Raw genomic sequence first — 27,704 nt, forward strand, 5'->3', positions numbered from 1 at the left:
GTGATGGCACCTACTCCTGCTGGGTGCAGCTGACCTCAGTCAAGTAGTAGCCGTCATGTCACACATTTTAATGTCTTTCTAAGGGGTGGTGTGTCTGCTGCAGCATCTACAGCCGAGCCTGCCTTTCCATGACTCTGGTGTGAGACACAGGGGCAAAAGCTAGGTAGCTGTTTTGTTACTCTTGGCACGCTCGTTGCTCTTCGCAATGATTATTTCGTCTGTGCTCAGACCTACATTTCATACGCCTCTAAAGGAGAAAACCTGGAGTGACACGCATGCACATACATATTTTCTTTCTCTGTCTAATACATATAATTAAATATGCATCATATACTAAGTATGGCATTACAGAACTCCCCAAAAAACAATATTTAGGATTTCTGGCTATTTCTCAGAGGTTAGTCTTGAGTGGGAGAGAGTTAGAATATGAAAAGTTCTCTTGGCATAGTGTGTTACATCTCAACATTGTAGGCTCAACTAATTCAATAAAAAAATATCCTGAAGGTTATCCGAGACACGTCTGAACTATCAATAGGAAGCACTGGCTTAACAGTAATAGTTACATTTTACTTGCAGTACAGTATCCTAAGCTACTTTACAATGCATTACAATAAAGAGCATATTAATTTGAAAGTTATAGACTGTTTTCCCATACATTCCCTATTTAAGCAAACAATCTAAATTGTTTACTTAAAAAAAACAAACCTCTAAAGATTATAAAGGAGAAAAGTGTCTTTGTGTTTTGGCAGACAATGGAAGAGTTTACAGGAAACAATTCATTCCACATTCAATGAGAAATATCTAAGTAGCTTAGAATTATCTTTTAGTTCTTATCAATATTCTGCAGACATGCTCAAACCCCTAAATTATTTTAAATTGAAATATTTTAATGTTTGATAACTATACAGAACTCAAGAATTAAATTAGCCATTTTCAAGACACCTGAAGAATTGACTGCTGTACTCGTGACAGTTAAAAAAAATTAGATTCTCAACACTGAAATCTGTACATTTGACATCCTAAAGAATAATGAAACCATCTTACAAGAGAATATATGAAAAGGGAGCTACTTGATATATACAAAATTATATCAGACAAATATTTAGAAGCACACTGGAAGAAACAGTCCTTCCCTGGCATTAGGGTAAATGAGAACTTAACATGCGCATCTTAAGCTTTTACTCTGTGAAAACAGCACTAACAGTTAAATTTTCAAACAGTACTGAAATCATTTAGTTGCACACTTATAAAGTTTTTCACATTTGTTATATTCTATTAATGTTAGCAGCAGGAATTATTGAAATTCAGAATTAACAGCTATCACTACTCTGATTAGATTTGCCTGCTAATAGTTTACAATTGCTTTTTAAACTGAGCAACTACAGAAAAGAAATAAAACCTATTAACTTCACTGAAAAAAGTATCTGAGGCAATCTACTAGAACAGTTGCAAATATATATCTCAGAGTCTACAATACTTTGCATGTACCTTTACTAAGGTTCCTCCCAGAAATGGATGACACAGTATCTCATGTTCTGATATGATCAGTAGTGATATATTTAGTAAGATACATCTTTTGACGCCAAATAATTAACTGACCAAAATAACGGTAAAACAGTTTAGGTTTTCCTTCAGCTGAAGTGGGATCACAACGCCTTTCTATACGAATGGCATGCTGGCCTCACAAATTAAATACTTCCTTCCATTTTTTTCCTGTAAGTTCATCTAGATTCGGTATACTTTTCTGTAACCCTCCAACCCATTGCATTATGTATAGTTTCAAATATTTGTCATTCCTAAGAGAAACGGATGCTTATTTTAATAATGGCCACAACATTTCCTGTAATTCCTATAAATGGTTAGTAAAACCACAAAATATCTCTATACAGTCAAGGTAATTATAAATATTTCAAAGTTCTTCTCTGATGCAATTAAAAGGGAAACATGACCCAAAAGCAACATATTCACAACAGGTTTTCAGCTTGAGTCGCTACCATTCCTTAGCAAGCAGCGTCACCAACTGGCACTCTGAGTATTCAAAAACAAACAAATAACCCTAAAATAAAAGACTAACTGAGCTTAACAGAGTATACATGGTAAACTGAAATGTTGGTTTATGAAGCCATTACATTCTGTTTTACTTATGCTGCTGTTGCAACCTTGCTTTGATGCAGCAAGAATCCTCTACCTTATTACTATCACTAATGATGCAAATCTATAGAAATGAACATGAATCTATGTAAGTTACAATAAAATGATAAAAATTGAGAATGACTTTATATTCCCAAATACATGCATATTTATATTCGTCTTCTGATACTACCTTAGAGCCTTATCACTGAAATGAAATTCTTTTTCCTTACTTTGGAAAACGATAAGATTTCCCTCTCGGTACTTTCAAAAAAGTAGTCTTCTCTTACCCACTGTTCCAATGTTACACGTGACAAAAACACAGGAATGATATTAATGGTAACTGAAATCATATATGTAAATTAAAATATTTGTTCTTTTGGCAACCCATTTGCTAGGTTATACTTCATGCAAGGGCAAAGCACTAAGGAACCTGAATCTGATTGCACTGTATGCCACTGCAAAGAAGTACATCCACGCTACCTGCATCAAACTCCATTCAAACAGAGTTGATGAAGGCAAACTGCTGTACAATAGGGTGAAGGCTGATGACAGTAAGTGGCGCACACATTTTACACAATTCATTGTCCAGTCACGTTCAGCTGACTATAACTCAGTGTAAAACAATGAAATGTAAAAACATGCAACCATTAACACCAAACAAGTGGCAAAGCATTTTGCCATATTTCAGCCATTCAGAAGAGTTCGGAGTGTAAGTTCAGAAAGAACCATGCAGAATAATCATGCCAGATATAAAGTACAGAACATGGATGCCATACAAGTAATTTTTGCTTCACTGCCAACTATTCAAAACTCTTAAAAACAAAACAAAAAACCCCCCCACACAAAGCAGGTGAAACGGTTTTATAAACTTTGCAAGTTACACAAATTGTAAAACATGGGCTTACTGGGCTTACATGGGCTTATGAATTACCTGTCAAATACATTATTGTCTCAACTCAGCATCTGACCTACTTCCTGAAGAAGGTACTACTACTTGCAAATAAATGCTACACTATTTTAGCTGCAAAAACATTCACAACCACTCTTTTCCTTCAGAAAGGAAAGGTTTCAAGCTGAAACAGGCACCAAAATTTCTGTAGAATTATCAGTGGCATGCTTTATTAATATTTTAACATTACTCTTTGAAAAAAGTGAAAAAAAAATGAAGTCATGCTCAAACATACTGGTCAAAAACAAAATACCAAAACATGTACTACTTCTGTACAGGATAAGCTATCTTTTAATCTCAAAATAGATGGTCTTCGGACAAAAGGAAAATATTATCTCATCAACAGGCATTGACATAACACATACAAGGTTAAGTACTGTTTTTCCTTGTTAGAAGAGGTGAGTATAAGTTTCCTGTTGGCCTGTATTCCCTCCAGTAGAAGATACTAATGAATATTAATGTAAACTGTACTCAGCTTTTCAAATACTGATGAATTGACATAATGATACATTCTTTAGAGATATTTGCTTTCTGAACTCTTCTTAGGCTTCCACCGTCTCAGAGCGCGTCTCCCCTCCCACCACCGTTTTCAGTGCCAGAACAATCAGCATTCCCTCCTATATCTTACTCTTTAACGCATTCCTGCAAGCAGTGCTCACTCAACCTAGTACTGAGGAAAGGTACCCTCCCTCTCCCCCATTTGGTGCCTCAAGTTGCAAAGGACCTCCTGTATCTTATCAATATTTACCTCACCGAATTTTGAATGATTTTGCTACTTAACTATCAAATTGTGATGAAAGGGAACCAACCATTAACAGTTTAGGATAAAAGTTAGGTTGTCAAATAGCAGATCAGAGGCAGGCCACTGGAAAAGAAACCTCCTCCTCCTCCCTAGCTTTAACTTATGATTCAACATATAATCTAAGAAACAATAGTTCAACAAACAATGTCACTATACGCAATATGGATTTATCTTTTTGACCTAAGTAAAGAGGCAAAAGTAAATCCTATTGCCAAACTAATACACCAAATGAAAACAAAATGAAACATTAATGTAGTGATTCTGAAATGAAATTAACTGTATCCCAGTTAAAGTAGTAGAGACCTTTTCCCAAAATTAAATCACACAGCCTCTGAGCTTCATTTATAGCTCCAGTTTTCAAAAGCAGAGTTAAATTTTTATTCTAATCATAAAAGGGTTCAATCTATATTCCGCATACAACATATTCCAAGGCACTTTTGTTCATAATTTTTAAAAAAAAAAAAAATCAGGATTCTGAAGCTGGTGTTGTATCATTGATGGACACAGAAGGCAAACACAGTTCTGGAATAGTAATGGAGTGCACTCATATATAACTAAGTCCTTTTCCAGATGATTAAATGAAAACATGATGCTACCTGTATCTCAACCATTTTAATAGGGAAAACTGGCCACATGGCTATGAATGTACCATATAAAAGAAATTAAATCAACCAGATGTTCTCAAAGAGACTGTACCTTCACAAAAAATAGAGGAATTATGTTGTGACTTTGCATAGACTGAACTCTCTTAGTATTTCAGATTAGAATTCTATCCATCCAGAAAATGTAGAAAAGTGCAGAAAATTTCAACCACCAACATCCTTGATTTCTTAAAAGTTATTGTGCCCAGTGTATTTAGCACAGAAGCAGCCCATAGAATTACCAATTAGCATAGAGAATGAAAAATTAATAACTAAATACGCAATGAAATTTGATTTTTTTTTTTTTTTGCTGCTGGGTTAGTGTTGCACAGAGTAAGGCACTGGATTAGGAACAGAGCAGAATTTTTCTAGTTCCTACCTATGTCATTGGCTACCATCTTGGAAAACTTTCTGCTTTTGGTCTTCACTGTAAATAATATTTTAATAAAAAAAGTCAATCTGAGTGTATCAAAGGATGAACTGAAGAAAAAAATAAGACTGTAAAAAAGAAAAATACTGTACCCTTTTCTATAAAATTATTCATTTTTTGATCATCATCAGAATTGTTTGGTGAACCAGAACCTATGAGTGAAGACAGAATGAGATGGATATACAAACATATCTTTGACACAAGAACTATGTATTCATACAAGTTTTACCTTTAAGGGAGACATACAAAGATGCATTAAAACATTGATCAAATATCAGATACTGATAGTCTACTGCATTCTTGTGACATGACAGGAATCCTGCCATATTAAGATTAACCACAAAAAATATAATGCAAAGTACAACGCTGCACAGTGCAAGTTTATAGCTGTAAATATTTCCCCCATTGAATAAAATGCTTACATTGAACAGAGTGCTGTCCTAATCATGCTTCCAGACATAAGAATCAATCTAAATTGTGATTCATAGAACAAGATAGAAGCAATAAACACAATTTTGAAAATTTGCTTCTTTCCAATTCAATAAATCTACTTTGAGTCAGAGTTCTTCAACTATTCTGAAGATAAATTAGAGCCAGCACCGGAATCTGGGATTTTTCAGAATCCTTAATACTGAAAACCTGGCAGCAATAGCAATAGGCCACAACTTGAGGGCTATACTGTTGTCAAGAAATTAAAATAGAATTTAACTAAAGATGCCAAATCTCATTGGATTTTATATTGTAAAAATATAAATAGATGCAAACATTTTAACAGTCTTGCACACAAAAGCATGACACTTCACAATGCTATCAATGGTCAGATGAATGCTTCAGGGGCCTTAGCTTATTACCTCTTCACTTCTGCAGAAAAAGTAGGGGAGAGAACGCTATCATTTCTCTTGCATTGTCACATTATCTACACACTCATCTAGCTCTGTGTTACTAAAACTGGAGAATGCTGTCCTAACGCACATGGGCAGGTAGTCCATTCCACAGTTCTCTAAACTGTATAACCACTCACTGGAGGAAATCAAGTGCAAGTTATCTTGCACTTCTCTTCACCTGGGCACTGAATGGGTCAGTTATTCAGGCAGAAGATCTAGATCACTTGAGCAAACCCAGACTTCAGTGTAAACAGTGACTGGTCTGTTTTACACATCATTTTGCAATAGTCAATATCAACAACTCAATTGCCAATCCCCCCTTCTCCAGACTTAAAGCTAGCAATAAGCAAACACGTTTTGCGCAGTGTATTTTCTTCTTAAATAGCCAGCCCCTAAAGTGAAAAAGTTCATTTAAGTCTGGCTTCTGTCCTGCACGTGAAACTCACCAACACTGTGCAGCTGATTTCTACAAAATGCTCTCTCCTGCCTCTCTGAAAACAGGGTCATTGTCACACCTCTGGAAGAGGACTTCTCAGTCTTGTTCTTTCCCAGAAGATATGCAAAACTTACAAACCAAATCTATGGAGTTGTAGCTCTTCTCATACCTGTACTCCCTAGCACGTCCACAAGGGCTGGCCTTCCCTGGACCACAAACAAAAAGTTTCCATATCAGCGAGGTGCCACCCTCCCTCCTTGCCTTTTTGCACCTTTCTCAAAGGAAAACAGGAGAAGCCTGTCATGAACCTCAGCTTGTTCATCAAAAAACAGGAGAGGACAAAACTGAGGAAAGCAAGGCACAGGCCCATTTCATTACTCTAAACAGCTATTTTACAGAAGAATGCAACAGTGTCTTCCCCCTCCATCGTCCATTCGCTTTTTTTTTTTTTTTTTATACTCTAGACTTATTTCTCTTTAGTATTGTGTATTTATAATCTATTGTGTATCTATACCATTATATACTCCGTTCACCGAATATTCATCTCTCTAAACTTCTCAAGTTTATGCTAATGTGAAATAACTTTAAAAAAAAAAATCTTCTCAGGTAGTCAGCTTTTAAATTGGAACTTAATTCCTGCCAAGGCATGATTAGGAATTTCCCCCAACTCTATTTCCCCCCAGAACATTCGAACAGAGTATCTGTTCTAGGATGCCCAACTTTGTGATTCTTTTAAAGATATCCACATTGTATTAATTCATAAACAAATAGCAGGGAGATGGAGGAGGTAAACTGTTAAATTTAGGCTTTTTCCACATAAACCTTGATTCTTGTCTTTGGGCTTGCTTTCACTGCACTGTTAGCCGAAATGGTGATTTGAGTTTTATTCCAGTTCAATTCCAAATTATTAAAGAAAGCTCTACTGCAAATTAAATGGTATTTTAAGTTTTAGCTACTCCAGCTGGAAGTGGTTTGGGCTGGCACTCGAGAAATGCTGGAGCTGGGAAAAGAAAGGATGCAGACTTTATGAGTTACAAATCAAGACATTACTTGCACACATTTTATAGCCTGGGCATTGTTTTGCTCAGCGGCAATTCTCATTTGATCAAGTTGACTTTATTAGAAATCAGGCTTAGCAGGAATTTTTTAACATACGTTGGTCAAATTCAAATAGCTTAGTAACAGTCAGCATCAGTCTCCTCAGTCTTGACAGAGCAAGTGATTCACTGCAACAGCAGTACTGCAGAGCAAGTTGCTTACAGATACTAGGTTTGATACTGAAAGATGCAAATAGGAAAGATGCACTGTAGTCTAAACAGCACCAAAAAAAGTGCTTTCATTAAAAACGATGGTGCAATTGACAACTTTTGCAATTGACAAGATCAAAAGACAGTTGTCAAATCAAAAATAAAAGTTTATGTTAAAATTTCTACTGAAGTTACAAATGGTATTTTGTTCTGTTATGCTTTCAACTTGGCAAAAAGAGCAAACCTTTCAACAGAGATGAGGCAGCTAATAAAGAGTGGTTGTAATCAATGGCATTTCAGTTTTGCAGCTGCGTGCTGTATGGTCTAATACAAAGGAAGTTATTCTGTTAAGTGATACTTCAAGTTCTTGAGAAGACAGTCAAGGCTTTGGAAAGCACAGGCTAAAAATGCCACATGTAGCTACCTTTGGTTTCCTGTAATGATTATTATTTTGAATTCCTTTGCAAAGAGTAATGAAACACTCCTCCAGTTCTCCAAATACTTGAGTAAACTTGCAATTTTGACTTTTAACTTAGCGTAGAGCTTTGACTGAAATGGATAAAGCAATGTATGCCGTTAGAGTAATGGGGAAGATGCAAGTGACAGCTTTTAAGCTATTTGAAACATTCATCCCTAATGTTACCTATCAACATGTACTATTAAGTATTTGCATGGCTATAGTCTCCATTAGCCAACATTAAACAAACTTCTAAGCAGTATAACATATTACTCAAGTTTTCTTTTAAAAGATTCACACATAGTAGTGGCACCTGAGCTCCCTCTCCCTCGCCCCCCTCCCCTTTTTTTTAAACTTTAACAAGAATGCCAGCTTCTGAAGACCTCTGACTCTGAAGGAAAATAGTCATTTACCATTTTTGAGGAAGCAGAAGTAAACTGGATCTTTTTACAGAAACAGTCTTTGCCACTTTTGAGGACTCTCCAAAACAGCAGTCATCCAAACTATTCCAGGAATCTGTGCACCTCTTACCAACATTCCAAAAATTCCACTGCAGTGCAGTATGCTCTCTAAAGCATGAAAATATTTCAGATTGTGCATCTCTTCATTCATCTTTATGAAGTATTCCTATTATATCTTTTAAATCAGTCTTGTTTTAAAATTGGATTTTTCCAACGCCTAGCAAAATTTGTCATGACAAATCAAAGTTGTTGTGAGTTTTTATAATTATTTAACTAGTGAGTGTTGACGTAAAGCATGCCATCCTCTGTGCAAATAAAATGCTGAGGAACTGAGAAACTTATAATTACCTGAAGTAGGTGACTTACAGCGATCTTCTGGCACCACTGTACCTTCATTAATATCACAAAGACCTGCTGTAACACACAAAACACAGTGTATAGTAAGTACAGCTGCTATTTCAGCCTTTCCTCCATTACAGTTAAAAGCTTCGGTTTTCATTAGATACAAACCAGCTGGTTGTGGTACAATTTATATTATAAATTACATTTTTTCATTTGGACATCAGCCACAATGACTGTAAAGTCACCTTCCTCATACTACAATAAAGTCTTCTGGATGGGTTTTACAAAACACACTTCCTCATTAAGTTTCAATGAAAACACTCTTTTCAGCAAGACAGACTGTTAACAGAACACTTAATTTATATGCTATGGATATATATTAAATACGTCACTTCTGTTTTAAAAAAAAAAACCTACAGTCTTATTAAACATGTGATTGCAAAAGAAAGAGTCAGATGAAAGAGGACTTTGAAGACTGAAGAATTCCTAAGACAACTCTTGGACTAATATGTGACCACTATTGTGTCTCTTTTCACATATTATTTTCCCGTTGTTATACTGATATGCTCCGTATTTGTTATGCCTTGCTCACTTTCCAGCAAAACTGAGTGATGTCACTTAAAGAATTTAGGGTACAGGCTGCTTATGAAAGTATTCTTCCTCATACAGGGGGATTTCACTAAATTCTCAACACAACATTGTCCACTCTGATGATAAGAATTACTGCAATATGTTAATACCAAAAGGTCATTCCTTCCATTCAAGTGAAGGGAATAAAGCATAAGAGTCTGCAGCTAGAGAAAAGATGGGGCTTGTCTCATAAAGGTCCTAAATAATTATTCCATGCAGCTAATTAGAAGTATACAAAGAGTTTTGCTTTTTTTTTTTTCCTCCTCCTCCTTTTTACAAGAAATTGCTAGCTACTGCCTAGGATTAAAGAAAAGTGTATTTTGTTGATATTTTAAGAATAGTGACTCATCTTTAGGTTTGTCTAATAGCTACATTTTCCTCCCTAGATATCATGATACTAATGTAAACAAGTACATAATATTTAACGGTAGTAGCTGAGAAATATTTGTTAGAATTAAAGGTTTCTGCATGCCCACAAAGATTTCAAATACAACCAGCTTGAGGGAAGGAAGGGCTAAGGCAACAAGGGCTTGCACATGCAAAGTCCGTCTATACAAACGTATTCTACCCATTTTCAGCAGTGCATTCATACATATCTGTTAAGAAAAGACAAAAAAAAATACAGGAACAGCTCTATTCTTCTATCAAATTTTTATTGTTTTCTGAATATCAAAAAAAGATAATAACTGAAAGGAAAAAAGCGTTCTCTTGAAATATTGGGTCAACACGGAACACGTTAAAGGTATGCTGCGTTCACACACAGTTCATTGTTTGCAAAATAGTCTTTTTTGGATTGCTCATAAGAGCATATGCAGCTTGAACCTCAAAACTCACAACGACTAGGACCATTTGAAATTAAACATTGACCTTATGGGTAGGTTAAGCCTATGTTTAATGGCAGTCCATGAACTGATTTTAATTTTGAAATATATTAAAATATCCAAGGTAGAAGCTATACCTTTTCACTATACAGGAGGCAAGGGAGGGGGACAGGGAGAGAAAAGCCAAACATTTATTAGCAAATGGATGAGCAATGTGTGATAGTCATGGTACATATTCTCTGAAAAAGTAAGGTTCCACCTCTGGAAGCACTCAACAGTTAAAAAAGCACAGGAATCTAAAAAGTTTTGTGCTAGGGCTATGTTATACATTTTTTTTTCACAATCTAAGTGCTGCTCTCCCTAGGAGCTGAATAAGTTTCAGATAGTAGCACAGGTGGACTGCTGATCCCATACGTGTTTTTTTTTTCCCCGCCCCAACAATGCCACAGATAAATGCTGAAATTCATCCTTAAATGTATGATCTTTGTGAGATGGCCTGTTAGTGGATGCCAGCTTGGAAAAAATGGCCTTTCTGTTAACATCTTTGGAAATTCATAGAGCTCTTAGAGACTGAAAGGACTTGGTAACCACTCCAGGAATATGGCCTTGTGAGATCTAATAACCCACGAAAAGTACTATAGATTCTCATAAAGTTTCTGTATAAATGTAAAACACAGCCATGGGTCTTTGGTACTGGGAACTGTCACCAAATGAAGACTGTGCTGGGCTACCAGATCGTAAACCTTTTAAATGAGAATGAGGGGAAAAAATCTGACTTTCCTCCTGGGCAAAAGGGATCTTTTAAAACTGTATGGAGGTGGCTAGACACCTCCGCCAACTACCATCCAGAAGGAAGCTCTGCACCATACCTGCAACATATCCTTGCTCTGCAACGGAGATATGCAGTATCTCCCTACTCTTTCAGCTAGCGAACGCAGAAGCCTTACAGAATGCTTTTACTACTGGATGGGCTATGCCATCACTAACAAGAAAAAATCCTGGCAAGAGCAGCTAAGCACAGCATATCAAACAGATTAAAAGCTTTCTCCTCTGTAATGAAAGTTTAGGTGTACTGAACACTTGAAGTGGAGTTTTCCAGTACCAGAAACGGAAGAAATGTTCTCCGTGAATGGAGCTAAGCATCACCTTCATATTTTGACATTTTCATTTTCTCGCCAACCCTATCCTCCACCTCTCGCCCCTTTCTTTTTTGGTTATCCAACAGAAACCTTGACAGAGTTGCTGAATGTGGCTTGAAAATGAAGCATGAGGAGGAACAGTTCTTGCACACGTGAGAAAGGAGTACTCAACAGGTTCACAGCATCTAAAGCATTAATTTAAGGCTTTGAGAAATGCCAGTTCATTGCCATTCTTGTAGCTGCTGTAGGTTAAAAATGTATGTTCTAATGATGGCAATGATGAGCAGATGTTGTCAATGGCATGTTTAGGAAAAAAAAAGTATGCACTACTGAGGATCATGGAAGTTTTAGTACCATATGCTAAAGGTAAATAAGGAACAATTTATTCCAACGCTTAAAGGTAAATAAGGAACAATTTATTCCAACGCTTTATTCCAACAATTTATTCAAACGCTACAGAAATTGTTGAGTAGCGCAGAACGATTTCCCACTCCTCTCTATCTCCAAATCATTTAATTTTTAGTTCTGCTAACCTTGAGATACAAGGTACCATTACAATTTGCTGCTCTGTCACATACTGGCTGAACCTAAACTTAATGTAGCTAATTAAGCATCTGGCTGAATGCACACATAGGGTAGCATTATTATTATTATTTTTAAGCAAGTTGTAGTTGTCTCAAAGAGAATAGGAAGATATACTGTTTCTCTAAAACATCCATATCACATATAAAAGCACTTATTCTAGGATTAGAAAAGGAGTACTAATCATCCCTGAAGGTTATTATAGCTGTACAGCTGTTGAAAAATGTCTTATGCATTAAAAGATAATAATAAATATTAAATAAATTAAATTTAAATGTATTAAAAATGTTTTAAGATAGAAATAAAAGAATTAAATGAAGGCATTCTCTTTCAGAAAACAAGCAAGGAAACGTGAGTTCCTTGCATTTTTAAGGACACCAACCCAGGTATCCAATGTTCAATAAAGGGAGAATGCAAAATCTGAAAGTGTTCTGACCAGCTTCTTACCTCCCATCCTATATATTTAACAAAGGCTAGTGCTTTAACTTAACTGACTTCTTATTTGTGAAAACTTAAAACAGCAATAATGCTTTATTATTTAGGGTTAACTACAAACAGCCTGGCTAAAACATGTACATTGAAAGAATTACAAATCATTACAAACGTTAAATGTTAACTCTAGATAATTTATTTTCAATCCTAAAAAAATCTCTTCACATTTATATTAAGGAAACTGAGCATGCAATTTCAGCTAAACAAGACACTGGGTGGATGGGGGAGGGAGACACAATTATCTGCACAGTTAAAAAAATGAATCCATTCCCTTACAAACCTGTTATAACTTCTATCCATTTTCTGCTTCCCTTTACATCATTAAGGTATTGACAGATCTTGGATTTCAGTTCTGTATCATCTTAAGGTGGAAGCATTCCTCCCTGCTTGACAGCAGAGGATGGAGAAGTATGCAGAAAGCAATATTTAGCTATTGAGCACACCCTTCCTGAAATTCATTCCTTTTCTCCTTGGAAAAAAAAAAATCCTAGAACTAACAGAACCGTACCACAATCTCAGGTATGTCTTCTCTTCTCCCAGGTCATTCTTCCTTGAGGAAGAGTTCTTGAGAGAAAGGAATCTTGAGAATTTCATTCTCAATTCCTTCATTAAAACAGGCGGTGAAATTACCTACTTGGAATTCCTGTAGGGCTATGCGATACACAAATGCTTTAATCTCTACAAACTAGGTCTTTGAAGAACTGAGCTTTCATCTGTAAAAGACAAATCACTGTCTTTTACAATGTAAAAAATAAACAAACCAAACCAGTCCAACATCTAGAGTTTTGAAAACTTCTCTGTGAAACAGGGGACAAAGCAATGAAAACTCCTAACCTCAGATCTCAAAAAACTAAACAGCATTTCGTGGGTAAAATCTTAGTTCTGTAATCATCAGTAACTTCAGAGCCAGGATCTCATTTTTCTTCCTCCCCCCCCCAAAATGGAAAGACTACGATGGTTGCTTTTTTCCCTTCCAAGTTTCTTTTAAAGATGGCACAATCAGGAAATACAACAGATATATGTTATTGCTTAAAATCAGTTTCTAAAGATAAAGCAATTACTTAAAAGGGACTAACAAAAGTATTCATGGTGAGTGAACAGCAAGTCAACAAATCAAATTCAGATGTTCCAAAATATTTTATTGCCATGAGATGACTTACTTATATAAGAGGTGCGAAGTTTTTTCACAGACTCTGAATATAAGTTAGAAAGGCCGCACATGCAAGAAGCCACAGTCAGCATACCTTAATGAAGCAATGAAAAAAGGAAAGACGGAGACACTAACAGTACATTTGAGACAAAAAAAGCCAGCTGAAAAACTTGCATAATCAGGTTTAAAAGATGCTTTTGCCATGCAGATTGTTAGTACTGAAACATAAGATGAAAAATATATATATGATTTAATGTAGAAACAGTTATATTCATGAGTAGAAAAGAATAAATCCATGAACTTCTTAGACATACAGTTGTAAATTAAAGTTGAGTCACACAGATCCAATACTCTAAAATAACAAGAGATAAGAAAAAGCAAGTAGGGTTTAACACTCCAAAAGGTAATTTATAATCTAAAATGTATGAAGTAGAACTTGGTCCCAAGAGGAATTAAACCACCGAACCAGTAAAGTTGTTTTTCTCTCAAAAAAATCTTTATCTGTTAGAAGAGATTTTATCTGAAAGAATATGAATTGCATTTCTATGTCAGTGTTTTTTATGGCAGTTTCCTCAGTTGAACTCAATTGACTGGTGGTAACCGGACCTTTCTCAAACCAAGTACCTATTGAAACATGTATCAGAGTGCTCATTTTCATTTGAATAAAATTAATAAAGTACTTACCTGAACTTTCCTCTGGATCACTCATGGTAAACTAACATTAGACATGAAGAAGTTCTTTGAATAGTTTTACTTCCTAACAAAAAATAATCATTTTGGGCAGCAGTGACATGGCACATAGCTCTGTCTTTAGTTGATTTTAAAATTAACTAAAAAAATTCACTAGATAGCAAGGAGGGAAAAAGAAATTAAAAAATGCTAACTTTTTGTTTTGGCAATAATAAGGCTGAAATTTTGATTTAAAGGTCACTTTCCACCTCAGCTGCCAAGAAACATCTTTCTTAAACGTGTACCTTTTTAAAACAAAGTCCTTTTTTCCAAAAAAGGATGCATGTTACTAGTTTGAATTTGGACATGGAACTGATTTATTTAAAAAAAAGGTTTCCTCTCAAACTAATGTAACAGCATACATAACATAACTTGCTTTAGATTACCATGGACATTCCTGTCAAAGTTTAAACTAAGAAGTCAAAAGATCCCAGCAGAGGTACTGGCCTATCGGCAAACATTAATGGGTTTATATAAGCATGTGATATGGGTATTAGGCTTAACAGAAATACCAGGATATTAAACCTTGCTGAGGCTATGCTATTGAAATCTTGTAATCAGCATAAGTTTATTGTGCATTTATACTTCTATCTATGCACCTCCTCCCCAATGTTTTCCCATCTACTCATTTAGACACAGATTGCACTTAATAAAAATACAAGAATACAAGTAGTGATATCATGTGTTTGTTTAGTGGAATCTAAACTATGTTTTCAAAGAAAATATGAGGTAACAAACTCACAGAGCAGCATTAAAAACCGCTCAAGAAAAAAGCATGAAGCTACAATGCAGAAAAAGTATGATTATATTCCACAGACAGACACTAATAGCCCAGATAAGCTCAGAAGAAAGGCACAGTCAGTTAAAACAAGCTCTAGTCTCCTCACCTCCAGATGGTTGCCGAGTTTTTCGGGGAGATCGTGGCTCCCTGCGATAAGGATCATTAGAACCATACAGCTCAATAGTGCCAAGATTCAAGAGTACTGTCTTCTGGAGGTAATCAACCATGGCAATACCATTACAGTTTCCAAAAACTACTCTGGAAAAAGAAAAGTGGGAGGAAAGATAATGCTAATCAAATGTTGGTATTTTTGGTATTTTTTACTATTCAGAATTTTAAGAGCTTAATTTTAAAGATTACTCCAAAGTACACATATGTATAAGTTACTATTTTAGAATGTAGTACTGTTTAAGTGTTCTCTTGGAAAAATATATGCTATCTGAGTAAAGCAGATCACTGTCATTATACTTGCCAACCTATGTGATAGAAATCTCAACTGACATTTATTACTGGCTCTATAGCACCAGTATAGGTGAGGAAGAACGATGCTGATTTAATTTTGATGTTAATATGATCAAGTGCTGTCATGATTCACCAAAAGGAAATTATCCTTTACGGACAGGAAACTGACTGGCTCTCCTGTTGCTGTGCAGTACATGTGAACACACACGGGTTTAATTTTTAATAGCAACTGCTTCATCAAAATAATGAAAAAACAAATCTGTGTAGAATATACTTACAGGCCGTATGCCGAGTTGACTGCTAAGCTGGTTATCTGTTGAGGAGGTTCTCCACTCACCCACACCAGTTGGATAACTAGCTCAATTTGGTAGCCTGGAGACTGCTTGAGAGGAGAATTTTTAACTCTGCAATGTAAAAAAAACATGCTATCTTTTTATGACTCCCTACACTCTCAGTTTTTTCTTGTAGGCTTAGAATTCATTCAATTCTACATGACACTGGACTTCAAAGTTGGAAAACTGCAAAAATCAACATTTAAACACATAAAAGCAAATGGGAAGAAAATACATCAACAGTGGTTATTTACCTTTTTTTTTTTTTAAAGGCCCTTTAAATCTTTACCTAATTGAAAATGCCTTGAGCAATGATCACAAATACTTTTTGCTCTCAAGAGGAAACTGAAGTAACAGCTATGCTGAGTTTAATATTCACTACATGTTGACATGAACGAATAAAAGTGTTCAGTGTCTAAAAGGAAGGAATTATAGATTTGTTTCAATGTTCCCAAAAGGGAGAAATTACACGTTTAGAAAATGGGCGTAGGAAGGAAATGCACTGAAAAGGGAAATAGAAGGACAATGTATTGATATAAATAGGTGCTTACAAACAGAAGCTGACAGTGTGGAAGAAAAACAAAATTGCAAGCAAGGTAAATGACTATGAAGGCAGATCAGGCAAACTTAGACATATCCTGCAGAAAGTATTAGGACTCTCGCATCTTTTAAGGTGAAAAATAATGCAGAGCAAAACCTCCAACTTTTCAAATGCTCTTATTTTATCCATTAACAGAATTAGTTCATTTTTAGATTGATTTGCTCAGGGAATTAAAATTCAAGATTGGATCTTAAACTTAGACAACAAAAGCACATACATATCTAAATATTGCATCTGAAAATGAAGTGCAATATAAATTCTATTAGGAAAAAATGATAGTCTAGAAGCCTTCTAATGCACTCTGGTAGATAATGTTAAAAGACTTGCGGTTTTTTTTTTTTTTACTTCATTTCTGAAATAAACAGAAGTTCACACATTAAAAAAAACCCTTAATACCTGATACAGAAAAAAACTCCTAATTTAACAACTCAAAACTCAAAAGACCTTTACTGGGAGCACTAAATGCCATTGTGCAGAACTTTATTTTAAAAATTAAATGATGAAGACGCACAAGAATAGGACATTTTATTTATTGTCTGTTTTCTGTTCCCAAAATACAAAGCAATTCCCTTAGAGTTATGAAAAACTATTGTTCCAAGCCTATAAAGAGTTACCTCTCAGTTAGCCTTCCAGAGCCTTAGAGTTTTACAGCCCAATGAAAAGCAACCAAAATTCTTATAAGTTACGGAGAGCCACAAATTGTTAACTGGCCTATTCATTTCAAAGGACAATAAGACTTAATAATAATAATTGTATTGTTGCCATTTAAAAGTATTTGCACTAAAGCATGAAGATCTACACTACATTAACATCTATGTCAAAATTTCAAATATCAGGCAAAAGGTATGAGGTAAGCATTTTCAGAATTTTACAAGTTGAAAATACTAAGCTTAAAGAAACTTGCACTGTAAACTTAATTTCTTGAAACAGAATTCAGCTTTCAGATATTTGGAAAATGTTGCTCTAAGAAATGCAGGATTTTCCCCAATAATGAATCTTCTGTAATAACGTAAAAGTTCATACATTCTCATCACATAAATATTCTTAAGTTTCATGCTCAACAAAATCATAACAGAATACACTTACTTTAAACATGGGACATTATCACGTAGTCCATCAGACGAACTGCTACTAGTAGATGGGTGAGACTGGGGGACAATGGACTGAGGATTGGAACCTGTGCCTGGAGTTGGTAAAGGTGGCACCTGCTCACCATCTGGAGATTCAACATCATTTATTTCATATAACAGACGTACTTCCAGCATCTGCAAATGAAAGTAAAAAAAAAACAAAACAAAAACAAACAAAAAAACCCCAAACTTATAACAGTGAATTCTGCGTTTCAAAAAAGTATGTATGAATTAGATGAAGTGCAAGTGAAGATACTAGTGCTAAGACTGAGGTCTAGGACTTTCCTTCCATTTTTTTTTAAACATGACAGTAGCTTAATAAGTAACACAACCTCAACAAAAATACGTCATCTTCTGAAACACGATCTGAGAGCAATGGTAACCACTGGACAGATTCAGTATTTGAAAATTGCTAACTCTTGAAAAGCTAACCTACTTCCCAGTGTTTAAGAGTTTGCTGCTTTACAGTGAACAGAAATGAAATACTGACTATTAGACCCATTTAATTATCATTCTATGCGCACAGTAAACTCCTAGATCTGAAGGCGGCTTGCTTTACGTCGTTCAGGAATGCCAAAGCCAAGAGGTAAGGAATATAAATAGCTTAGTTAGTCTATTCATTTAGTAGCACTGTACACCCTGGACTTAATTCCACGTTTAGTAAGTTTTGCGTTGAGTTTGATTATAACATTCTGAAGAACAGCAAGTTCAACACGATTTCAAACTTCTTTCTGCTTTTCTATTACAATATTAATCTTAATCATAGTGTAGTTTAAAGGTAGTTTTTCCTTTGTTCTATTTTCATCATCTGTAAAGCAGAACTTAACTCAAGGACTGAAACATATAAAAGAACCATATGATAATTTTTAAAACTTTCCTAGTATTGAAGAAATTAGTTAGCTGTTAATATTTAAAAATCATTTATGAAAAGCATTCCCTCAGATATTTCTATTGCATGTAAGTAACCACCAGAGGGGGAAAAAAATGCCTAATCTCCTTAAACCGACACTTTTCTGAAGGGAGAGAATAAGAGAAAATAAGAACTATATTGTGATTAATACTGTTCAAAACACATGGTATTTTAAACTAAATGGCTTTGGGTTAGCTTGCAGCTAATTATTCAGATTATAAGTGAAATTGCATGTGTGCAACTGTATGCTTGATTTAACAAAGGACTTCTCAAACTTTTACGATGAAACCCATCTTTGTATCTTATTGCCTTGTATATAGAATCAAACAGCGCAAGTCAAGTCCTTAACAGACCTTAGAGCATGTCTGGCATGCTTCTTTCCTACTGATGTAGTTCTGCATATTGCAGAATTCTTGTCAAGAAAAAGGGTATTTATTAGGAGTCAAATCAAAAAAATTGGAATCAACTACATTCAGCACAGGGAAGCACTGTAAATTAGACTTTCGAAAGTTTTCACTGTACATAATGTTTTAAAGAAGGCCACCAGAATTTCTGAAAGACAGACAGACTGAATTTGCCTGTCTCCCTTTGAGGATCCAGCTGAAACCCAAACATCTTTGAGAATTCTTTAACTCCAGATCTCCTTATTTCTGTTTTAGCTTTGAGGATAACTGCCAGGTCTGTTTATAGCAATACATTTTATCATTGATACAGCCAAGTTTTGATCTACTATTTGCTTTGATCATTAGAACAAAGACCTATCACTGGTAGCAGAACTTGACAAAGTCAATGGAAACCAAAACCTTGGTGTATAATTTTCACTTTTGCTGAATTTCATAATTTATTATTTTTCCCACATAAAAACAAATTAGTTCTGAAGGGTTTTTTTTAAAGTCAATTTCATGAACACAATGAAAAACCATAAAAAAAATTGCTAAATCTAATTATAGCTAAATCCTATGAAGTTAAAATGGTTATATAATTACCGGAACGACTTCTGTTGTCACTTCCTGCTTGCTGAACCTGTAAATAATGACATGTGCAGAAACTCCAGCTATGCAGAGCATTCTACTTTCTGGACACCACGAGATGATCTGAATAGCATATGGATCTTCATCTACTATGTCTGTGTTCGGCCTGTCATCCTTATTCCGCGATTTTTCAAATACTTTGGCTGTTTTTAGCTTATAAAGTACTTGCAGCGTTACTAGGAACAAACCAAAAGAAAGAAAAATTAGTTTGATATAAACAGGTATTTTTCTCGTTTCTAGATCCGAAAAATTAACAAACTTCTCTACGTAGGAAAAGCCACTATGTTCAAAGGAGGGCAGAGAGCAAGCACTGACTGTGTGTGTTGATACTGCCAGCTCTTCAAAGAAATAACTATGTTCATCAACTTTGTTCAAAAAAAAAAAAAAAGAAAAAAAAAGAAAAAAAAAAGACCGAGACCTCACAGCATTAAGCTAAATGCATTTAATTCCCTTTTGATAAGGGCAAGAAAAAGGAAGAGTCTCTTAGGTTCAGACCAGCTGACTTGACCAGGCGTGCTTAGTGAGGAAAGTTTGAAAGGGCCTGGCAATGTCATCTAGTGCACTGCCTGCCCAAGGCAGGATCAACCAGCATCAAAACCTCTTCCTGAGAGATATAAGCTAAGCTTAAGTTATAAACTAAATCTTCACAACTTCTCAAGCTTAACTATACTTACGGATCACTTTCTAATGATAACATCCAGTTATATCTGTCACACCACATCGTAAGCCTACTTACAGTGGACAAAGTGAAGTTCCTTCCCTTTTGCTTTACAGTATTTCAAATCCACATCCTCTCCTCTGCGTTCTTAGACTAAACCTGAACTCTGCCAATCTTTTTCTTTTGGGTTTCTGATCATTCAAAATACTGCCCTCTTCAATTAGTCCATGATTTTCTTCACAGTGCTTTTCCCAAAACTAGTGAGGCTTTACCACAGTTGAAGATTGTGGAAAAATTACTTTGTGGTAGCTTTAATAGATGGTATTTCCATTTCTGTATCCCAACATGATTTTCTTTTTTTTTTTTTTTTCTTTTTTGGCAACACTGACACAGAAAAGATTTATCTAATCTGCACCCCATTAGAATTCCAGGGTTTTTTCCATCTCATTCACAGTGTAAATCCTTGGTCCTGTCCTCAAAGATCTGGGATACTATTTAACAGTTAGCAACATCACTCTGAATTTTAATTCCAATTCTTTCTTCCAGCACGCTTGCAACTGTCATGGTGGTGTTTTCAAACTTCACAGGCACATTGACTAGTCAATCATCCAAACCACTAAAACAAATATAAATGCTATCTGTGTGAAAACCTGCTTAATATATACTTCCTCCATATTTCAGTGGTTTCATCTGAATCACATTTCCCTAGTTTGTCTATAAGACTGTGCTGGACAGAGAAATCTAAAAGGTTTAAAATCAAGACACAGCATGCCTACAATTTCTCCTCTGTCAGGCCTATTAACCTGTTTTAAAGGAAATTAAATAGCTTTAATAGGATTTGTTCTTGACAGATCTACGCTGAGTATTTTTTTAGCACACAGAGTCAGTTTGTTTATTCCAGGTTCCACCCCCATCCCAAAGTGAAATTAAAATCTCTAACACTCCAAATACTCCCCCTCCCTGTTTTTAAACATATACATTGCATCTGTTCCTTCCCACCCCCACACACCCCTCAGCATTTTGGAAGCTCAACAGTCTTCCAGAAGTTTTTAAAGAACATTGTTAATGATTCCAAGATTGCTTCAGTCAGGTTTTTAAGGACTAAGGGTAAGTTTAGTCAGAACTAGATGTTTTAAAATATCTAACTTACTAACTCATGCGTACATTCTAGATTTAAATCTTACTGCATTCCTCAACTATTGGCTGTGGAGACCATCAGATGCAATACAGTCTTTAACTGGAGAGAAACGTAGAACAATATCAGACTCTTCAGCCTTATTCAGTGATCCACCAAAGAAAAAAAAATCTGCCTATTTTACTGTTCTCCTGTTTTTCTTTATAAATGCCTATACTGTTGTACTAGCTCAAATTAGTATTGGTTCTGATTTTCGTTTTTAAATAACCACATATTGGGAGCTGGTGTTTTACAAACACATGCCTCAATTTTGTTTTAGGCAGTAATAATATGGAAATAACTCACTGAAATTCAGTTGTACTAAAAATAAATGCATTTGCCTGTCATTCATCTGTATGCTGAATAAGATGCTTCTGAAAATTCTAAAGTACTTCCCTTCTAGCTGGCCCTTGAATCACTACTGCATTTTCACTGAGGTACTAAATATCAGCCAAACATTTAACAAACATACCATGTTAATTTTATTTAATTTAAATAAAAGATTCCTATACGGTACTGACTATATAAGAAGCAGGAAATATGAGAATGACTAGTTAGTAATTACATTCCATTAGAGAAATCAGTAAGTTTAGAAAACTCCTATTGAACAAAAAAATTCTCTACTGAAAACACTTACTTGCAGAGGCATCCCAAAACTTGATTGACCCATCAGCATGCCTATGAAATATTAAAGAATTAATAAGATGGTAAAACAGTTAGTTGGAGAGTTAGCGCTACTGGTTACTAACTGATTAAAATATATAGCTAAAACTGTATTGCAACTATTTATTGGAAGGTAGTATTTTATAAAATATGCCTCATTTCATTTTAGACACAAGGGTTAAAAAAAAAAAAACACTCATATGGAAGCAACTCACTGAAATTCCATTGTACTAATTTGCCATTTTAAAAACTGATTTTGAGTTACCTGCATTTCTGATAAACAGTTTAATAGATCTTATTACACGCTGTTTCTTAAAGGCTGTCCTTAATTGGACTGACACTTTTAAAGGAGATGCCTAAATTAACCATGTTTCAGTGTGAACAAATCACCTAACTTGTTTTTTTTACCCCTGAAATTGATGGAGGACTAAATTTTTCAGCACTGTCTCAAAGTCTCTCCAATACCTACTATAACCTGACCATCAAACCTCATTAGGCCTAACGGATTGTTCTAAGAAAGCTTTAGTAGTGCTCTCTCCCTTTCAGTTACATGCTGCGTGGACATTATCCACTAAATTTTAATTTTACTCTTTACAATGGATTTAGAAGGATATGTCTGAAAAAGATCAAAATGAACCAATTTAAGCATTTGGTTGCCCTTTTTAAAATAAAAAGCTTGGCTTCTGAATTCAGTAACTATTTAATGAACTTCATATGCTTTAAACACAGCTCAAATATTCCCCAGACGTTAAAGAATAAAGGAAACGTTTCCAGAATGTATTGAAAGCAAACAGATACAATCACAATACCACTTTGGAATAATAATCTCTATAAGACCCCTGCTATTATGCTGCTCCTCTACCTTCTCTTCCGCATTTTGCTTTACTTTCCTTTTAACTCCTCAAAAATATTATGCAAATGACTTGTTCAGTGAATATAATTTCTTGAACCATTCACACCACCCTTCTAGAACACTGTTTTCTAAAAAAGGAACAGAATACCCTCATTTCTGTTTAATCAACTAAGGAAGTTACTACACGACTGTGTCACTTACCCTGTAATAATTATCTCTGGATAGCTCTGAGTAACCAAACCCCAGTTGCCTCCACTGATAGGCCATTCCTAGAATATTAACACATAGACTGAGGAAGAAAATATCATACCACGCACAGTTAAGCCATTGAAATTACTGCCACAAGACATTACAGATGCCAGTATTTCACACAAGTTCAAGAAGTAATTAGGCAAATCCACTGAAGAGAAAAATCAACGCAGGCTATGAACAGCACCCCTCGCCTCAGAAGGCTCCTAGTTTGCAGTAATCTGGCAACTGATGGAAGCACATCAGGGAAGCATGACTATACGCTTGCCTTATGCTCTATTCTCTCTAGGCATCTTCTACTAGCCACAGCCAAGGAGAGCATAACAAGTCAGGTGGAACTTTGATATTAGTATGGTCATGCTTAAATATTTTATAGCAGTTAATTTTTAATATTTTCAAATACATACGTATGTACTAGATGTTGTACCTTTTTACTGTAACCTTGACGCTTCTGTCGAGCCCCCACTGAATAGAGTGCAGGTATGAGGTCCACAGGACAATCAGCAAAATATTCACAACAGGTAACCGGAGACTCGTGTATAGTCAAAGGATAGGGATTCTCAAATATGGGGTACCTTTAATGGATGAAAGGGGAAGACAGTTAATCTAGGAAAAGCAGGGTTTTTTAATGTAGTTTTTAAAATTTCACGAGTGAAACACTGAGGCCTGTAAGTTTACATTCATTTTGTACAAAGGAAAATAAATGCATATAAAATTAGGCTATGAATGAATATACTATGTAACTTGACTGCTTATCAAGCACACTACCAAGATACTGTAGATCTCTACCTGGAACTTGAAGTTTGCACTGCTTCTAAAATACGCTTAGAACATTGGTATTTCTCATCTTTTTCAGTTTAGCTTTTTAACGCTTACTATTCTGAAGATGTGTAGAAGAACTGAAGTTATCCAGTCCCAATTGTAACATTCTGCAGCTATGAATTCATTTCTAATTTTTAGGTTTATTCTTCCAGGGGAAAGATAGGAAGACGGCACTTCTATGTTTCACAACCTACTTGCAACTCCAAGATCACTTTCTAACAGTTAGTAATAGCAACTCTCAGTTACCAATTAGAAGCAAACAGAAGCACACATACATGTCCCCCATCACCTCCATCAGAAAAGTGACAGAGCCTGAATGAGAAAGAAGTCAATAGTAATCAACAGATATATATATAGAAGTATATATCTATGTTCAGAGAATATTCGTCTCCAGAGAAATGCATATGGTCTTTTCCTTCTTTTTTGGGGAGGGAGGATGTTGAGGTCTACATCAGATAGTAATACTTTCTTAGTAACAAAGTACTGAATTTTCTACTAGGACAAGAGTAAGTAGATACAAACTAAAGCAAACAGATAAAACTATGATATATTAGAAAGGAATCTACGCTATTCAATTCAACTTCTATTCTGTACTTCTAACACTTGTTATCTCCTCCATAAGGAGGACTTAACCCCCCAATATATTAAGTTTTCTCCACTGTCTTTCACCTCCTCCAAAATTTGTATCAAGCTAATTCCATCTACCTTTCCTGTTTGCTGCTGTTTGCCTGTTTGTTGTTCGCAAGTACCTCTGCAATTTTTATCACAGATGTACTTATTGTTTGCAAGTACCTCTGTGGTTTTTGTCGCAGATGTACTTACATCTAAAATATTTAATGCAGAGAGGGATGAAGCTTCTGTTCACAGCTCAGATTTAGAATTAACAGTTAAATTTTGTTAAGATCATTAAGAAGGCCTTCTGATATACTAAGAGAACCCAAAACTGAACAGTAGCTAGCCAAAAACTTACTGCTTAAACTGTGAGACGCTTCACTATTGTAATACAGTTTATCTCTCTCATCTAGAAATAAAAAGCACAGGTGAGCAATCACTCTTGTGGGAAACAGTCCTGCACTGCCAAAGGAGAGGGTCTTCTGACAGGCTTCCCATTTTCACTTTTGTTTGTGAAAATACAGGATATTTTACCTTAAAAAAAAATTACAATGGTAGCACTAAGGAGTCAACTTGAAAATAAACTGTCATAATTAAAAAGCACAAGTGATCTACTACTAATTTCTGTTGGTCAATCAAGCATGGAAAAGTCACTTAACGTTCTACTTATCTACTATCTATTTACTCATGAAAAGCTGACTTATAAAGGTACTCAGCTTTATTCAGGAAACTTTATATCTACTATTCAATCCATCACAGCATGGTGCATTAAAATACTGAAGAGCAGAAAGCTGAGTTGACCACTGCAGCCAGCCATTAAAAAGATGACCTAAGATTCTTACCCGTTTTGTGCAAGGTCAATCAGCACTAAGTCCTTTTCTAGAAGAACAACTACAGCATATGGTTCCTGAAAGTCTAAAAAAAAGAAAAAAAGTTACCTACCTGTAAATGTAGTTCTTTGCACGCACAATCTCAAGCATACGATCAGTCATTGCAGTTCATCAGTCAAGGACAGAAAAGTTTTTTGATGACTACACAGTTTCTGAAGATATTTCACACGCTCACCCCCCAAACACTCCAAGTCTGTAAAAGTCACGCTCTCCTTTTAGCTCAATATTCCCAACTCCTTTCCAATTCAGCTATAAACATGTAACCAGATAAAATAACAGGAAAAAAAACCTGCAGGATTTTGACAAAGAGCCAGTTACTGAACGATAACATCTCCTTATCCCCAACTGCTTTTCTTCAAATTCACCGTGGGGTTTAGCAGCAATAATGAAACTAATTGCTTACAAAAAGGACTGAAAAACAACTCACCTAACACTAAAATAAGAAAGATGAAAGGCAGTTTCCAAAGTTTTGCTTTCCCTCCTTTATACAGACCTGAGATAAGCAGCTCTGCATACTCTGAAGCTGACAACAAATGAACTGACAACATCGGAGTTCAGAAATATAACGCTACTAATCTGGGAGAACTACTTAATCTATGATAAAAATTCCCCCTCTGCAGAAAAGAGATTACAGGTTAGTGATGAACTTCATGTGAATATTGGAATGACTAATAAAGTCACTAAAAGTTAAGAGCACTACACAAACGCTCATCATGATTTAGCATTGACTGGAAAGGTCTTATATGAGCTAATAAATATTGATGAACAAATCTGCAATTACTATAGCTTAAAATTGTAATGTTACTTTCTGTCTGCACAGGATTTGGGGGTTAAAGAAACGAAAGCCCACGCAACTCAGAATCATCATTCTTCTAGAAGCAAAACACACTTCTTAATAAACTACTCCACGATGATGTTTTGGGAAGCAACACAGACCTTAGACAATAGGGATAACAGATGTTGCTGCTGTGGTTTGATCCCCAGAGATAAAACAGAAAGCCAACAGTAAAGAATATTCTAATGGCATAAAAATTCAGAGAGAAGAGGTAGAAGTACTGAGAAAAATCTTTCCAGAGCCTACCATTAGGATACGGCGTTTCACAGAGAGTTAGAAAATCAACAATAGAATAATCCATTTCTAGCACAGCAGTACTTTTCCCATGCATAACTGTTAAACAGGGCCTTCTTCCTACAGTGTCGTATGATAAACCTCCTGAGAGAATGATGAAAGGCTCCCTGGAATAAAGCAGAGGAATTTAGGATCAAACCAAGGTAATACATAAAAAGAAGAGACTGGTCAGTTTTTGTAATCCTATAATGAAGTTCAGCTGGATATATTAAGCATAATGCAAAACAGCTTTTCATGCAATGGGCAGTCTGGGTATATATTTCAAAATTTAAACAGAGTTAGAAGACTATAACTTGAGCTGTAGATCTTCAGACTCCTCCTCCAGACCTTTTGTTCCATTGTGCTCATTTAATCTTAGCAATTCTTTTTTTTTTTTTTTGGTTAAGTATTAGAATTTTTTTTATACTGAACTGCAGATTCAGAATTGCCAACAGACACCTGCTTCCACAACATAAAATGTTTTGGTAGGGTCAGGAAGGAATAGTGCCATAATTTTTATTTTTTGCATATAATTATCCTAAAATCTGAAGTACAAACAATTTTGCAAATAGTGCACAGTAATTCTGCGGTTATAACAACATGGTTGTCTTGGGGAAACAACCAGTTGCTTGATATACTTTAAAGACATAACTTTAAGAAGTAAAGGCATACATAAGTGCCCATATTTCTCTCTTTATACACTTATTCTAGATATTTACTTCTCTCATTATGCATTTATTCTAGACTTTTTATCTATTCTTCCTCTACCACTGTATGCAAAGTTCAAGGCCCCATTTCTATCACACAGACAGAATTTCTGCGGCTAATTAAATGACTGAGTTGAGCAAAGCAAATTATTTCCTCTAGTTTTGAGAAAAGAAATTATGGGCTTCCTGTCCAAAAATGTTTTAGTCTTTACAGAAACATATTACAAAATGCATCCATATTTTCTCTAGTATAGACATAATAAACAGTTTAATAGCTCATTTAATGAAAAAATAATGTCAAAGATGAATATATCCATTTTAATAGGTACTTTATCGTTTCCTTATTGAACATAAAAGTCAACATTCATTTTAATACTATGTTTGTTTAAAAACAGG

At 35.3% G+C, this 27,704-nt stretch overlaps 1 protein-coding gene across 9 annotated transcripts in view; it reads right to left on the minus strand.

Moving 5' to 3' along the window:
* The window catches only part of STXBP5 (syntaxin binding protein 5), a 112,344-nt gene that overhangs the window by 17,940 nt on the left and 66,700 nt on the right, over positions 1-27,704 (minus strand). For 2 of the 9 annotated variants that reach the window (XM_068938795.1, XM_068938798.1), the window contains exons 10-21: positions 26,575-26,729; positions 25,446-25,518; positions 23,597-23,744; positions 23,122-23,189; positions 22,042-22,082; positions 19,528-19,748; positions 17,588-17,766; positions 15,847-15,972; positions 15,213-15,364; positions 8,789-8,854; positions 5,048-5,107; positions 4,905-4,952 (exon numbers count right to left, since the gene is read on the minus strand). In XM_068938795.1, the coding sequence (XP_068794896.1) occupies positions 4,905-4,952; positions 5,048-5,107; positions 8,789-8,854; positions 15,213-15,364; positions 15,847-15,972; positions 17,588-17,766; positions 19,528-19,748; positions 22,042-22,082; positions 23,122-23,189; positions 23,597-23,744; positions 25,446-25,518; positions 26,575-26,729 (1,337 nt within the window). The remainder of the gene's footprint in view (positions 1-4,904; positions 4,953-5,047; positions 5,108-8,788; positions 8,855-15,212; positions 15,365-15,846; positions 15,973-17,587; positions 17,767-19,527; positions 19,749-22,041; positions 22,083-23,121; positions 23,190-23,596; positions 23,745-25,445; positions 25,519-26,574; positions 26,730-27,704) is intronic. The other 7 variants (XM_068938803.1, XM_068938801.1, XM_068938802.1 and 4 more) reach the window with 5 other exon arrangements.

Source organism: Struthio camelus, chromosome 3, assembly GCF_040807025.1.
Source record: "Struthio camelus isolate bStrCam1 chromosome 3, bStrCam1.hap1, whole genome shotgun sequence".
Classification (NCBI taxonomy): Eukaryota; Metazoa; Chordata; class Aves; order Struthioniformes; family Struthionidae; genus Struthio; species Struthio camelus.